The 13458-nt window shown below is 54.9% G+C and overlaps 2 protein-coding genes across 2 annotated transcripts in view; one reads left to right on the top strand and one right to left on the bottom strand.

Annotated features, from left to right (window-relative positions):
- Strn4 (striatin 4) overlaps positions 1–7312 on the bottom strand; it is a 23251-nt gene extending 15939 nt beyond the window's left edge. Inside the window, 3 exon segments of the mRNA XM_005086425.4 lie at positions 517–590; positions 1065–1168; positions 7006–7312. Coding sequence (XP_005086482.1) covers positions 517–590; positions 1065–1168; positions 7006–7287 — 460 coding nt within the window. The 5' untranslated portion in view covers positions 7288–7312.
- LOC101824132 (fukutin related protein) lies at positions 6893–13458 on the top strand. Its single transcript, XM_040734681.1, has 3 exons — positions 6893–6942; positions 8519–8576; positions 10748–13458. Exon 3 carries the CDS (start codon positions 10789–10791, stop codon positions 12271–12273), a length of 1485 nt encoding a protein of 494 aa, XP_040590615.1. The 5' UTR covers positions 6893–6942; positions 8519–8576; positions 10748–10788; the 3' UTR covers positions 12274–13458.

The raw sequence follows: 13458 nt of genomic DNA, 5'->3' as shown, positions 1-13458 counted from the left end.
TGACCGGATACTAGTGCTCACCTGAAAACATCCCCTCACTCCCAGGGGCATCTGATCCCTCCTCCCAGGAGCTTAAGCCAGCAGCGCCCACAGAACAGGACCACATCTATTCTGCTCTCCCCCCTGTGCCCCTGCTCTGTGACAGGGAGCCAACATATCATGTATCCATTTTTGAGGGTAAATGATTGAATGACAGCCCAGTGCAAACACCACCTCTTCAGTGATGTCTTTCCTACGCTTTCCACAGCATGCTATAAATAGTTCCTCTCACTCCCCTAACAGGAGGAAGCAGGAGCTGCTGGGGCATCCATCATGTCCCTGAGGAGAGCAGGATGGCAGACAGGTAGGACTGGGCAGTGTCTGACACAGGACTGATGGGAATTCACACTAAGCACACAACTCCACCCCACCCACTGCTGCTTTTCATGGAGCAAAGAAGAAAGCGCAGGCCATCTGCAACTTCTCTATGCCAAGCAGCTGCCGTGCTGGGGTGACCAAGGGTGCACGTGCAGGTACCTTGTTCTGACAGGTCTGTCTTCTTCTCCCCCTGATTCAGGTCTGTCCCGAACTTCAGTTTATGGTATTTGGCCCTAAAACAGCAAATAACAAATGAGTTGAGAAGAGTAGACAGGGCAATGCTGGGAGGTGGTGGCCCAGGCCTTTAATGCCAGCACTTGGGAGGCAGAGGCAGGCAGCCTGGTCTACAGGGCAAAGAGCACCTCAGAAAGCCCAAGTCCCAGGGCCTCCTTCATTCACTCCCTGCCCCACAGTCACCAGCTAGAGTCTCGGTTACCCTCCTCCTGAAGCCTCAGATCCTTCCCAGAACCATGGCCAGCAACGCCATCAGACTATGGCAAGGAAAGGCAAGGCAGCAGCTGGCCAGAACTGGTGCCACAGGTCTGCCAAAGTCCCTAAAGCTGCTGCTGGCAGTTGAGTCCCACCCACTACAATCTGTTTCACCCCACTCCGGGATGGTGGGAAGAGAGCTCCTTTGCTGGCAGGAGTGTAATAGCAGCCTGCCACCCTATCTGGGACAGTGACCTCTCCGGCAGGCCAGGGCTCACCTCTCCTGCTTCAGCGCGTACTCTAGCATCTTGATCCGCCGCACCAGGTCCGTTTTTAGATTCTCTTGGCCTTTCCTCTCACCTTGGAGGAAAGCCACCTGAGCCTGGGATGGAGGAGAAAGGAGCATAGCATGCTGGGGGCTGAGGGTCACTGATGCTGTGTCTCCCTCCCCAGTTCAGGCACAGCTTCAGCCCCTCTCCCAAAGTGACACAGGGTTCAAGAAGAGAGGACAGGCTGGGCCCTAGGTCTCTAGGGTGTATCACCCATAAAAGTGCTCAGTCTATAAGCACTGGGGGGGGGGGGCTGACGCAAAGTGATAGCTACAAGTTCAAGTTCAGTGTGAGCTAAGATTAAGACTCTACCTTAAAAGAAGAAAAAAGAAAAGAAAAAAGCTGAGGAGCCATTTTTAACCCATGAAGTTCAAACAGGGAGAGCATGGCCTGACTTGGCTATGGCCTTCTGAGGAGTTGGGTCACGGATGGGTTGCGGTGTTAAGCATTAACAGCCCCGAACTCCTCCCTCCCCCCATCAGCTGCTGTCCCTGTGGTTGCTGGTGGAGGTGGCAGCCCACTATTCCTTCAGAGCATCTGTTGCTGGGAGGCGTAGGAAGCTACTTCTGGCATTCAGGGACAAGAGTAGGAGTCTGGGCTCAGCTCCTGCTGCAATGCAGAAGCCATTCGAAGCTTATGCTGCTCAGGGCATGAGGAGATTTACCACAGACATGGTGTACAGTTGGTGCTAAGCTCCCCTCCCTGTCTGCTGGTTGGGCTGCCCTGGTCAGCCCTCCTACCAAAGCCCATTTCCCAGAATGGCTCCACTGTTCCAGCCCAAGGCAGCCTGAGAGGCAGGTCTGGCTCTGCCTCTGATTTGCTGCGGACAGTCAGTAGCTCACCAGGCTTTCCTCTTTTAAGAGAACAGAGCATCGTGGGCACTGTCCCTCATATGCCGTCCCCACCTTTGCATCTCTTCATTGTCTCTGCCTGTCCCAGCTGGTCAAAGGGACCTAACCCTGAACAAGACCCACCCGGGAGAGCCCTGGTAGACCAGGCCCTTGCAGGTGGCTATCTTTCCGGGCCTGCTTCCTGCACATCACAGGTCTCCTGTGTCCAGGGTTCCCCCAAGAGCACACAGGCTGACCAGCCCGGTTCCTCCACGCAGTGCTCAGGTGCCCACTCAAGCTGCTCGTCCTCGGGGCTAGCAGGGCCCTGGCCTATCTACCTTGTCCCCGCGCCCCAGGCTTGCCACCTCCATTTTACCCAGGGTTAACAGAGAAACGAGCTGCAGGCACAAGACAAACAGGGCAGGGCAGACTAAAGGTACTCTTAAAAGTACAGAAAGGCTGCATGCATCACAATGGAAAACTAGGGTTAGTGAACAACGAGGGAGAAAGGGCCATGAGCCTCAGAGATGGACATGATGTCTGCCGGAAGAGCACAGGGAAGCCACAGAAGAAAGCTACAACCAGGTGTGTACCAAAGTCATCACAGCTGCAATGTGGAGAACCAGGTGTGTACCAAAGTCATTACAGCTGCAATGTGGAGAACCAGGTGTGTACCAAAGTCATTACAGCTGCAATGTGGAGAACCAGGTGTGTACCGAAGTCATTACAGCCGCAATGTGGAGAACCAGGTGTGTACCAAAGTCATTACAGCTGCAATGTGGAGAACCAGGTGTGTACCAAAGTCATTACAGCTACAATGTGGAGAACCAAGTGTGTACCAAAGTCATTACAGCTGCAATGTGGAGAACCAGGTGTGTACCAAAGTCATTACAGCTGCAATGTGGAGAACCAGGTGTGTACCAAAGTCATTACAGCTACAATGTGGAGAACCAAGTGTGCCTTTAGCAAAGCTCTGAGAGGGTGCACCCCAATAAAAGCAGCAGTCACAGGAACCCTAGGGCTGGGCCGAGGACGTCAGAGCATGCACGAAGTCCTAAATCTGATGTCCAGTGCCACACGAAACTGAGCATGGTGGCATTGATGCATGCAATCTCTGCAAACACACGAACAAGTAAATCCAGAAGAACCCTCTCAGTCTGCTGTCCTCTTCCAGTCCTTCTGCTAGAGGAGAGAGGAAGGAAAACCGGGAGGATGTGGCTGAAGTGTCTTGCACTGGTGGGATCCCACCAAAACAGGAAGTGCTGGCACTGGCCTGTCAGTCTCCTACAAGAGGCCAGCAGGGGAGCCGGGAGCTAGAAGCTCCACGCCCTCCAGCCACAGGGCCCAACACTGAGTTCCCACTTGGGGCTGCCACCTCTTCCAGGCTGCTCCTCCTGGAACACAGAGCCTCCAGCTGCAGACCTTGAGCTCCCACTCCGTGTGTGGCCTGCAGCCTATAGCTCACATAGCTCCTGCCAGGGAGCTGCCCAGGGGGCTGAGGGGAGGAGGAACTGCACAGTTTCTCCCTGGAGCCTCATCTGCTCTCTCCACCGCAAGAACATCGAGTTCAGACCTCTCCCCAAGGGCTCCTTTCTCAGAAGCACATAGCAGAGTCCCACAATCGACTTCACGCATCAGCGCAGACAGCTCTTTGCAGTCTCTAGAATAAAGCAGCCTCGTCTGGTCCTGAGAAGCCATCCATCCCAACACCTTCCACTTATTATCAGAGTGCACCTCCACTACGTCTCTGCTCTCCACTCTGGAATCTCCTGCCAGGCCTCTTCCCACAGTGTCCTAGGCACTGTGTCATAAACAGCAGGGCCAGCTCCTGAAGGCTCTCAAGGAAGTTGCCTTTCAGAAAGCGTGGTGCTGGATAGAAAAAAGGTAAGCGAGAGGGGATGCTGTGTGCCACACGTGTTGGTACACACCCACCACAAAGGGATGTGATTATTCCTGTGATGGTGCAGACCTGTAATTCCAGCACTCAAGGATTATGAGTTCGAGGACATTCTGGGATACAGGGCAAGACCCTGCCTCAAAAATAAGGAAAGAAGGGAGGCAGGGAGGGAAAGAGGTGCATGGGCCAAGGCGAAGACTCAGTGAGTGAAGGTGCCAGCTGCCAAGCCTGCTGCCTGAGTTCCACCTCAGGACCCACATGATGGAAGAGAAAATCAACTCCTGCAATGTGTCACCTGACCTCCACAATACACAAACTTAATTTTTAAAATAAAGAATAAAATTTAGCCGGGTGTGGTGGTGCATTCCTTTAATCCCAGGACTTAGATAGAGGCAGAGGCAGGTGGGTCTCTGTGAGTTCAAGGCTAGCCTGGTCTACATTGTGAGTTCCAGGACAGCCAGAGCTACATGAGACACTGCCTTGAAACAAAACAAACAAAAATTTTAAATAAATAGAATAAAAATGTAAGGAGGAGTACAAAAGACAGATTAGTCATCATTTTATAAAGATGTCTACTTCGCCACTCTATATCACACAGGATAAACTCAGTCATCAAAGCCATATTTTGTGTGAGTGTATGTGTGTGTGTGTGTGTGTGTGTGTGTGTGCGCGACTGCATACATACACGCACGCATGTAGAAGCACTACTCGTCAGGCACCCTTACCTTGTTTATTGAGACCAGGCCTCTCATTAGCCTGGAGATGTTGGTGGGTATGCTGGCGAGCCAGTGAGCCCCCAGGAACCTGCCCATCTCCACTTCCCCAGAACTGGATTACAAGTGTGTGCCACCAGGACCACCTTTTTTACCTGGGGTTAAACTCAAGCCCTCACGCTTGCTCAGCAAGTACTTTACCGACTGAGCTGTCTCTTGAGACTGACCTCAGAGATATTTCTGACAGGGTTGGAAAGGTAGAAATAATCCTAAAAAGCCATTGACAAGGGTCAAAATAAACAAGCTATGATATAAATACTCAACGTAATACTACACTGTTATAAAAAAAAAAAGCGCTCTGTGCTGACAGGAAAAGGAGACTTAAATGTGTGACCTATGAACTCACACAGTGGCATATTCGAGCACATTCCCATTCTCTCTGTGCATGCACACACACACACCCCTGATGTGTCACTTATAAAGTAACACAAGTACAAAGTGATGATATTGGAGCTTCTTACAGAGTGCCCTCCGTGAGTTCCACAGAAGGTCACTAAGTCAGGGGACAGCCACACACCCCTGCAATCCCAACACTTAGAGTGCTGAGGCAGGAGGATGGTAAGGCTGAGCTGAGCTTGGCCTTGGGCTACACGTGGAGGGTGGGGGGGGGTTACAGCGGATGCTGTCAGTTGTGCTCATGTCAAGTTCTGGAGGCCAAGATCCAGCCCTCACTCTACTCTGATGGCTTGGGTGACCTGCTGAGGCCTCTAAGTTTCCCTGGAGACTTTTCTCACCGGTGCTGAGGAACGGAGAGGGGAAAGATCAGCACTTGATGCTGTGATTGCAGGGTTCACCTTCTTCTCGAGCAAAACCCCAATCCTCCTCCGCTTGCTAAAAAAAGAGAGGTGGGGATACCTGCCCCCTCTCAGAATTCTACAAGAATTAAGCGACAGCATGTATCAGAGTACTTCATACAGTGTCCAGCACACATATGCCCTGTAGAAACAGCAGCTGCTGTCATTATTGCTGAGTGAGGTAATGACATTGGCACTGCCTACATAATGGGGTATTGAGAAGATCTGACGAGATGTATGCTGGCAAAGAGAGGAGCAGCACGAGGAACACTTACATAAGGCTCTCGCTCCCACCACAGCCTCAGCCGCCCGCTGAAGAAGGGAGAAAAGTAGGGTGCTTGTCTTCTTTCGCCCCCTGGACAGAATTCCAATCAAGTTGCTTACTTGGGGCCCTGCTTCACTTAGACAGGAACGGGCACATCCGAAACACCAAGTCGGATTGCCAGAAGCCAAGTCCTGACTATTTCTGTTAATAACATCCCAGCCTAAGAACCATTCGACTCCTGGTGGTCGGTCACCTTTCTGATTCCTCCATCTGAAGGACCACTTATCCACAAGCAGTACCTACTTCAAGGTCACAGAGCCCGCCCAAATCCTATTCCATCAAGAATCGCCTGGCCTCCACGAACTACCAAGTCCTTTTTCCGAGCCCTGCACAAAACACTTGTCTCAGTGGAGTTCCCCCTCATGCTGTCTTCCCCCTAGCTCATCACCCAAAGGCGCCTCCGTTCCTCCTCCTCACTATGTCCATCCCAGGTGCTCTTGTCTTCACACTGGATAAATCCAACAAAGGCCCCAACAACCTAACACCCTCACGTCTTTCGAACCAGAACCATCATTCACTCTACTCCCTCCAAGGCGCCAAGCTGTGGCTCTCACACCTCGAGCTCTCCTAGGGGTTCCTAGAGGACGTCCTCGGCCGTTTCTGCGATTCCGCCCAAGCAGTCCCTTCCCTACATGGTTACCCACTCGTCCCCAAAGCGTCCTTCTTGGACAGGGGGCCACATAACTCCGTCCCGGGACACCTGCCATAAACCTTCCTCGCACCCCGAGAAGCCCTCGTGGCAGCAGCCACTTTGCAATTCCTCCAGGCCAGACACTCCCCCCCGAGGTACCCGTCGCAGCTCTCAGACTTCCTCTCTTAACTCCTGGCACCCAGAGGATGCCAAGAGCGCGTCATCCCAAAAGGCACTGGTGCATCCCACCCTGTCGCCTGGCATCTGGTTAGGATCCGGATACGAGGCGGTTTTTTGTTTTTTGTTATTTTTTTATTCGCCCGGACCCCCTCCACTTTCTCAGCACCCTGTCCCCCAAGAGCTCCCGACTGACGCCGCTCAGGCCCCCCTCGGCTTGGGCCCGTCACTCCCACCCGCGGCTCCCGGACGGTTCGGCTCGGCTCAGCTCCTTGGGCCGGTCCCGGCTCGCGTCCCGCCCCGAGGCCCCGGGGACCCCGCCGCCGTCCCCGCCCGCCCCCTCCCGGCCGTCCCGGCGGCCATTGCTCCAAGATGGCGGCGGCGGCGGCGGCGGCGGCGGGTGAGGCGAGGCCGGGCCGGGCCGTGCTGGGGGGCGCGGGAGGGCGGCGGCGGCGGCGCTCACCTGCAGCTCGGCGCGCTCGGCCTCCCAGCGGGCCTTCTCGGCTTCGAAGCGTGCCCACTCGTGCTGGATAAAGTGCAGGATCCCGGGCAAGCTGAGGGGCTCCGGGCCCGCCGTGGGGCCCGGGCTGCCTCCGCCGCCTCCTCCTTTACCTACCGGGCCGGGCCCAGGAGCCGGGCTGGAGGCCGGGGCCGCCGCCGTCGGGTTGGGAGCCGTGCCCGAGCCCAGAGGGCGGCACGAGGAGGCGGCCGAGGCGACCGCGGCGGCCGCTCGCTCCTCCATCATGGAGGCCCCGGGGCCGGCCCGCGCGCCCGCTGTGCCTCGCGCGCCTGCGCGGACGCGCAGCTTCTCACACACTCACACACACATCGCGGGCGAGCGCGAGTGCGCGCGCGCGACCTCGCGGCGGGCGAGGGGAGCGGAGGCGAGCCCAGGGCTGGGCGCGAGCCTCGCCCACCCAGGGTTAACCCCGGGGGTGTGCGCCCTCCGAGACGCAGACAGGGGAGGAGGGGGAGTGGCTGCCTCAGTTTAGGCGAAGGACCTAAGGCCCCCTCGCCATCGTACCCCCTTGCAGGAGTGAGACAGAACGGGACTCCTGCCTTCTCCCCAGTGTCAGAGCCGTATCCCCCTCCATATGCAAATACCCCTGCCCCCGCCCCCATCACTTTCTCTCATTAAGAGGTAATTTCGGGAGTGGGATCCGTCCTGAGCTTTGACCCAGTCTGTCGTCATAGCAACCCTATCCAACCTGGAGGTCTCTTCCAGCCCCCCTCCCATTTTTTCGTTATGCGGAGCCCCCTGAACCTCGACTATCATTGCTCCAGGAGGAGGTTGCTAAGGTAACCCAAGTCCCTGGTGGGTCTTCTGACCCTAGCCTCATCAGTTACTATGGCAACCTCTCCTCACCTAGTGCTCAGGTAGAAAAAGAACCCTGCCCCAAAGACATTCCTCTAAGAAAAATGCCTCTGTCCCACTCCTCCCCCAGCCAACCCAGTTGGTATTGCCATAGTAACCATCTCCCCTTCCCATATGGGAGGTCCATGGACAAACCAACCAGGTGTTTTTATTTAAGGAAGTGCTGCTGTGGGACAGTTGCTATGGTTACAGGGCTTGGACCATTTCCAGGGAGATGAGGACCAGTCAAAGCCATGCCCTGGTTACTATAACAGGGCAATCTCCCACCTTCTAGTGATCCAGAAAGATAGGGGCTGTTTTAGGATTATCTCCAACGGATGCATGTGTCTAGGGGAGAGGCTGTCATGGTAACAGCTGCTGTCACTTCTGCCCTTCATTGGGACACCACCACGGAAGAGGGATAGTTAGTTACAGCTTACAGCCAATAACTGACGCACCCTCTACCCACCCACCCCACTCCTGAGACAACTGAAGCGGTGCCTCAGCTTCAAACAGAAAATAAATAAATAAGAGTCCTTGACTTCGTTTGTGGGTAGGATGAAATTGGACTTTTATTTTGCATGGAGTTGGCTCATTTGATGTTTTCTGGTTTCTCCCTCAGCAGATGACTCAAGGTGGAGCTACCCTCCTTGGTCACCCTCAGCCTGAAACCTAGGGAGGTAAGAAGTCCCCTTTGTTGTCACAAGAATCCCTTAGATGCTACCCTTTCCAGGTCTTTAAAAGCTTTCCTGAATAGACCTCCTTTTTGTACCTACCTGGGGGATGAGGCTCAGGCCAAATCACACACACTTTAAAATTTTCACTTATTTTTTATTGTGTGTGCCTGCATGTATAGAGATCAGAGGACGGCTTGCCGGGGTTGATTCGTTCCTTCTATGGGGTGGGTCCTGGAGATCGAATCCAGGTCAGACGGTGTGCCAAGCACTTTTACCTGCTGGGCCACCTCACGGTTTTGTTGATGTTTTCTGTCGGTCTGGACTTTTTCTCACAGCCTCACATAGCCCAGTTTGACCTCAAACTCAAGTAGTGGCCAAGGATGACCTTGGATTTTTAATCCTCCTGCCGCCACCTCCCAAGAGCTGTGATTACACACATTTAACACCACTTCCAGCATATAAAATGTTCTGGGGAAGGAATGGAAAGCCAGTGAGAGATCTCAGCTTCATTCTCCAGTCCCTGATCACTTTCCATAGACAAGGCTCTGGGTTACTCATTCATGCCCCCTGCTGGTCCTGCTACCCAAGTTGTTTTTGTCTGCCTGTCTTTTCAGGAGTGCAGAACACAGATCTCTGAACACAGGGGCCAGGGCTGGGGTTGGGGCCGAGGACTTAGCTGGTAGAGTGCTTGTGGAAGATGGTAGTACATGCCTGTAATCCTAGCCCAGCCCTTGGTAGGTGGAGTCATCATCGTCAACTACATACCTAGTTCAAGGTCAACCTGGCCCACACTAAGACCCTGTCTCAAACCAAACAGCCTGGCACAGAGTACTTGCTAAGTACCCACTTGATATACTGACTTCAATCACACGCCATATTCAGCTTTCTGAGTACCTGTCAGCTGAGCTCTGGAAGACGTGTAGTGGAAGAGTTGGGCTATGTGATTGATTACAAGAAAATAAATACAAAATACAAAGAACCAGAGTTGGGTGGACATGGTAGCATAGGCCTGTAATCCCAGCAGTCAGAAGGGCAAGAGTTTCTTAGTTCAAAGCCAGCCTTCAATACACAGTGAGATCCCATCTCAACAAAGCAAGATGGTGTACTAGGGTTTTTCGGTATTGTTTTGTTGTTTTTGAGACAAGGTCTAATTGTGTGTGCCAGGCCAGCCTCAAACTCATCTGTCTCTAGCTGCTGGCATTAAAGGTGGGCGTCACTGTGCCTGTTGGTTTTACTGGTTTGAAGCAGGATTCTGGATCTAGCTTCTTGCATCAAATCCCATGTCCCTCCTCTCTGCTGTGCTACTTTGAGCAAGAGTCCACCTCTCTGTGCCTCAGTTTCCTCGCTTTACTTTTATTTAAGTGTGTGAGTGTTTTGCCTGCGTGCTTGTCTGTTTACTGACGACAAGCATGCCCGGTGCCCATGGAAGCCAGAAAGGGGCACCGGAACCCCTGGAACTGGACTTACAGACAGTTGTGAGCAGCTTTGTGAACGCTGGGAATTGAATTCCTGTGCTCTTCACTGCTGAACCATCTCCCCAGCCCTGTTTTGTGTTTGCTTGATTGGTTTCCCCCCCCTTCCTTATTGTACTGGGAATGAAATATTTTTATGCTATGCAATTTTGCCACTAAAAGCCAAATGGGGGGGGGGGCGATGGGGACCTTGATGGTGAGTTCTGTGCTTCTATTGCTAAGCCCTGACCCAGCCCTCTCCATCTGTAGACCAGGCTGGCTTTGAACTCGTGGAGATCCACCTGCCTGTGCCTCCTAAGTGCTGGGGTTAAAAGGCAGCGGCTGTTGCTTCCTTCCTTCTGCTGCTTTGGGGTTTTGTTTTGTTGAGGTGGAAAGTCTCACTATGTGGCCCCTGCTTGTCTTAAACTCTCCATCTTCCCACTTCTGCTTCCCGAGGGCTGGATTGCACAGTGTACCACAGCTTTTAAAAATTGTGATCAAACACGCATGACATTAACCAATCTTGCATGTACAGCTCCGTGGTGCATTTACACCTATGCGCTGTCCCACACCTGTAGACCCAGCACTGGGAGGCAGCTGCCTAAAGATCAGCTGTTCAACCTAGGATGTCCGGGAAGTCTTGAGATCAGATCCGGGGAGAGGGTTTGCGGGAGGGGGTGCTGACAACTTGCTCCAGCCTCCCTTTTTATCCTATCTCCCCAGGATGCCCTGGACACCGCTGCTAGGGTCTGACATCGGGCCCCATGCGGCTCACCCGCTGCTGGGCTGCCCTGGCAGCCGCCATCATCCTCAACCTCCTAGTCTTCTTTTATGTGTCCTGGCTACAACACCAGCCCAGAAACTCTCGGGCACGGGGCCCCCGCCGGACTCCGGCCACTGGTCCCCGTGTCACCGTCCTAATTCGGGAGTTTGAGGCATTTGACAACGCGGTCCCGGAGCTGGTGGATTCCTTCCTGCAGCAGGATCCAGCCCAGCCCGTGGTGGTAGCAGCCGACACGCTCCCTTACCCACCCCTGGCCTTGCCTCGCATCCCCAACGTACGCCTGGCGCTGCTCCAGCCCGCCCTGGACCGGCCAGCCGCGGCCTCGCGCCCAGAGACATACGTGGCCACCGAGTTCGTGGCCCTGGTGCCTGACGGGGCACGTGCCGAGTCACCAGGCCACCTGGAGCGAATGGTGGAGGCGCTCCGGGGAAGCAGCGCGCGCCTCGTAGCCGCCCCGGTCGCCACCGCCAACCCAGCGCGGTGCCTGGCACTGAACGTCAGTCTGCGGGAGTGGACTGCACACTACGGTCCAGCGCCCGGCGCGCCCCGCTGTGACGCCCTAGATGGCGACGCCGTGCTGCTGCTGCGCTCCCGCGACCTCTTCAACCTGTCGGCGCCCCTGGCGCGGCCTCTGGCCACCAGCCTTTTCCTGCAGACCGTCCTACGAGGCTGGACCGTGCAGCTGCTGGACTTGACCTTCGCGGCGGCGCGCCAACCCCCGCTGGCCACGGCCCACGCGCGCTGGAAGGCGGATCGCGAGGGGCGCTCTCGGAGGGCGGCGCTGCTGCGCGCGCTGGGCATCCGCCTGGTGAGCTGGGAGGGCGGGCGGCTCGAGTGGTTCGGCTGCCACAAGGAGAGTGCGCGCTGCTTCGGAACAGTGGCGAGCGACACCCCCTCCTACCTGTACGAGGGCCGCTGGACACCGCCCTGCTGCCTGCGCGCACTACGCGAGACCGCACGCTACGTGGTGGGCGTGCTAGAGGCGGCCGGCGTGCGCTACTGGCTGGAGGGCGGCTCGTTGCTGGGTGCAGCCCGGCACGGCGACATTATCCCTTGGGACTATGACGTCGACCTGGGCATCTACCTGGAGGACGTGGGCAACTGCGAGCAGCTGCGGGGCGCCGAGGCTGGCTCGGTCGTGGACGAACGCGGCTTCGTGTGGGAGAAGGCGGTGGAGGGCGACTTCTTCCGCGTGCAGTACAGCGAGAGCAATCACCTGCACGTGGACCTGTGGCCTTTCTACCCCCGCAATGGGGTCATGACCAAGGACACGTGGCTGGACCACCGGCAGGATGTGGAGTTCCCGGAGCACTTCCTGCAGCCCCTAGTCCCCCTGCCCTTTGCGGGCTTCATGGCACAGGCCCCTAACAACTACCGCCGTTTTCTGGAGCTCAAGTTCGGGCCCGGTGTCATTGAGAACCCGGAGTACCCCAACCCTGCCCTCTTAAGCTTGACAGGCGGCTGAAACCCTGGTGCTCGAATCTGGGACTGGGGTTACCTTTGGAGGTCGTGCGGATCTGAACAGGCTCGTTTGATTGGGCCACGTGAGGCTGTGCACGGGAGAATAAAAAGGTGAACTGGCCAAGGACTACTTAAGGGAGCCCACAGGAAAAGCCCGGCTTTGGTGGGAAGCAGAACCCTGCCGAAGATTGGAGAAACATGCATATTCTTAAGCCTTGAGCTGGGGCTATGTGAGGAGACCTCCTACCCCATCCTAGTAATGGAGGGAAGTGGTGGCTTTTGATGGACAGGCTTAGAGCCCATCTTCAGGGCTTCGCATAGTCTCTGCCCTATATTCCAAGAGCCCTAGGCCTTTGGGAAGTGAGGTCAAGAGGCCAGACCTGCCAGCCTCGGTCTACCACATACAACTTTTGTTGCTTTCTGCCTGTTTGGAGATGCTGAATGTCTCCATTGGTATCTGAAAACCCTCGGGATCCTTGGCTGTAGTGTTTGCTTCCTCCACTAGAGGACGCATCTGTCCCGTTCCTTTCCTCTTTGACGACTGCCAGCTTCTCTGCTCCATAACCACCATCTCTGGTTTTCTTGGAGTGGCTCTGGGTGGTGGGACCGCACTGGCCACCTCCCTCCTCCTTGAATGTGGCACTTTTCTTTGAGAACGCTACGTGAGATATCTGCTGCTTCTAACCCCTTCGTGCACCTGGAAGGCTAACAGGGCTCTGGTTTGGGATCCTGGCTGACACATGGATTACCTCGTTCAGTTGCCCCACTTGCCAGGAGGGGTGAACCTTGCCGTATCTCACAGTTAAGGAGAACTTACTGGGGCCCAATCGCGCACAGGGATGGATTTATCCTCACTCTTACCCCCCGGAATTGACAGCTGCTATTACATCCATTTTCCAGGGAGGATAACGGAGGCCAAAATGGCAGTTATTTATCCGTGACCAGATAGTCTAGGAAGAGGCCAGTAGGGGACTTGAATTCAGGCCATCATTTCAAGGCCCTCTTTATGTCCCGCTCTAGAAATGGCACCCAAGAGGGGCCTTGCGGTTGTGTCATTTAACAGGTTAAAAATAATAACTTTCCTTATTTGATTATGCATATAAATTATGTTCAAGCCATGACTACCAGGATGTATAAAGTTAAATAAGGCTTAAATTGTTACTTTAAAATTAAAAAAATTCAAGATGAA

The sequence above is a fragment of the Mesocricetus auratus genome, unplaced genomic scaffold (genome assembly GCF_017639785.1).
Source record: "Mesocricetus auratus isolate SY011 unplaced genomic scaffold, BCM_Maur_2.0 Super-Scaffold_100038, whole genome shotgun sequence".
NCBI lineage: Eukaryota > Metazoa > Chordata > Mammalia > Rodentia > Cricetidae > Mesocricetus > Mesocricetus auratus.
This window is presented reverse-complemented; position numbering and strand designations above follow the sequence as displayed.

Coding starts and splice junctions, on each gene's coding strand:
- LOC101824132 (XM_040734681.1), top strand. CDS start 10,789: ATGCGGCTCACCCGCTGCTGGGCTGCCCTGGCAGCCGCCATCATCCTC.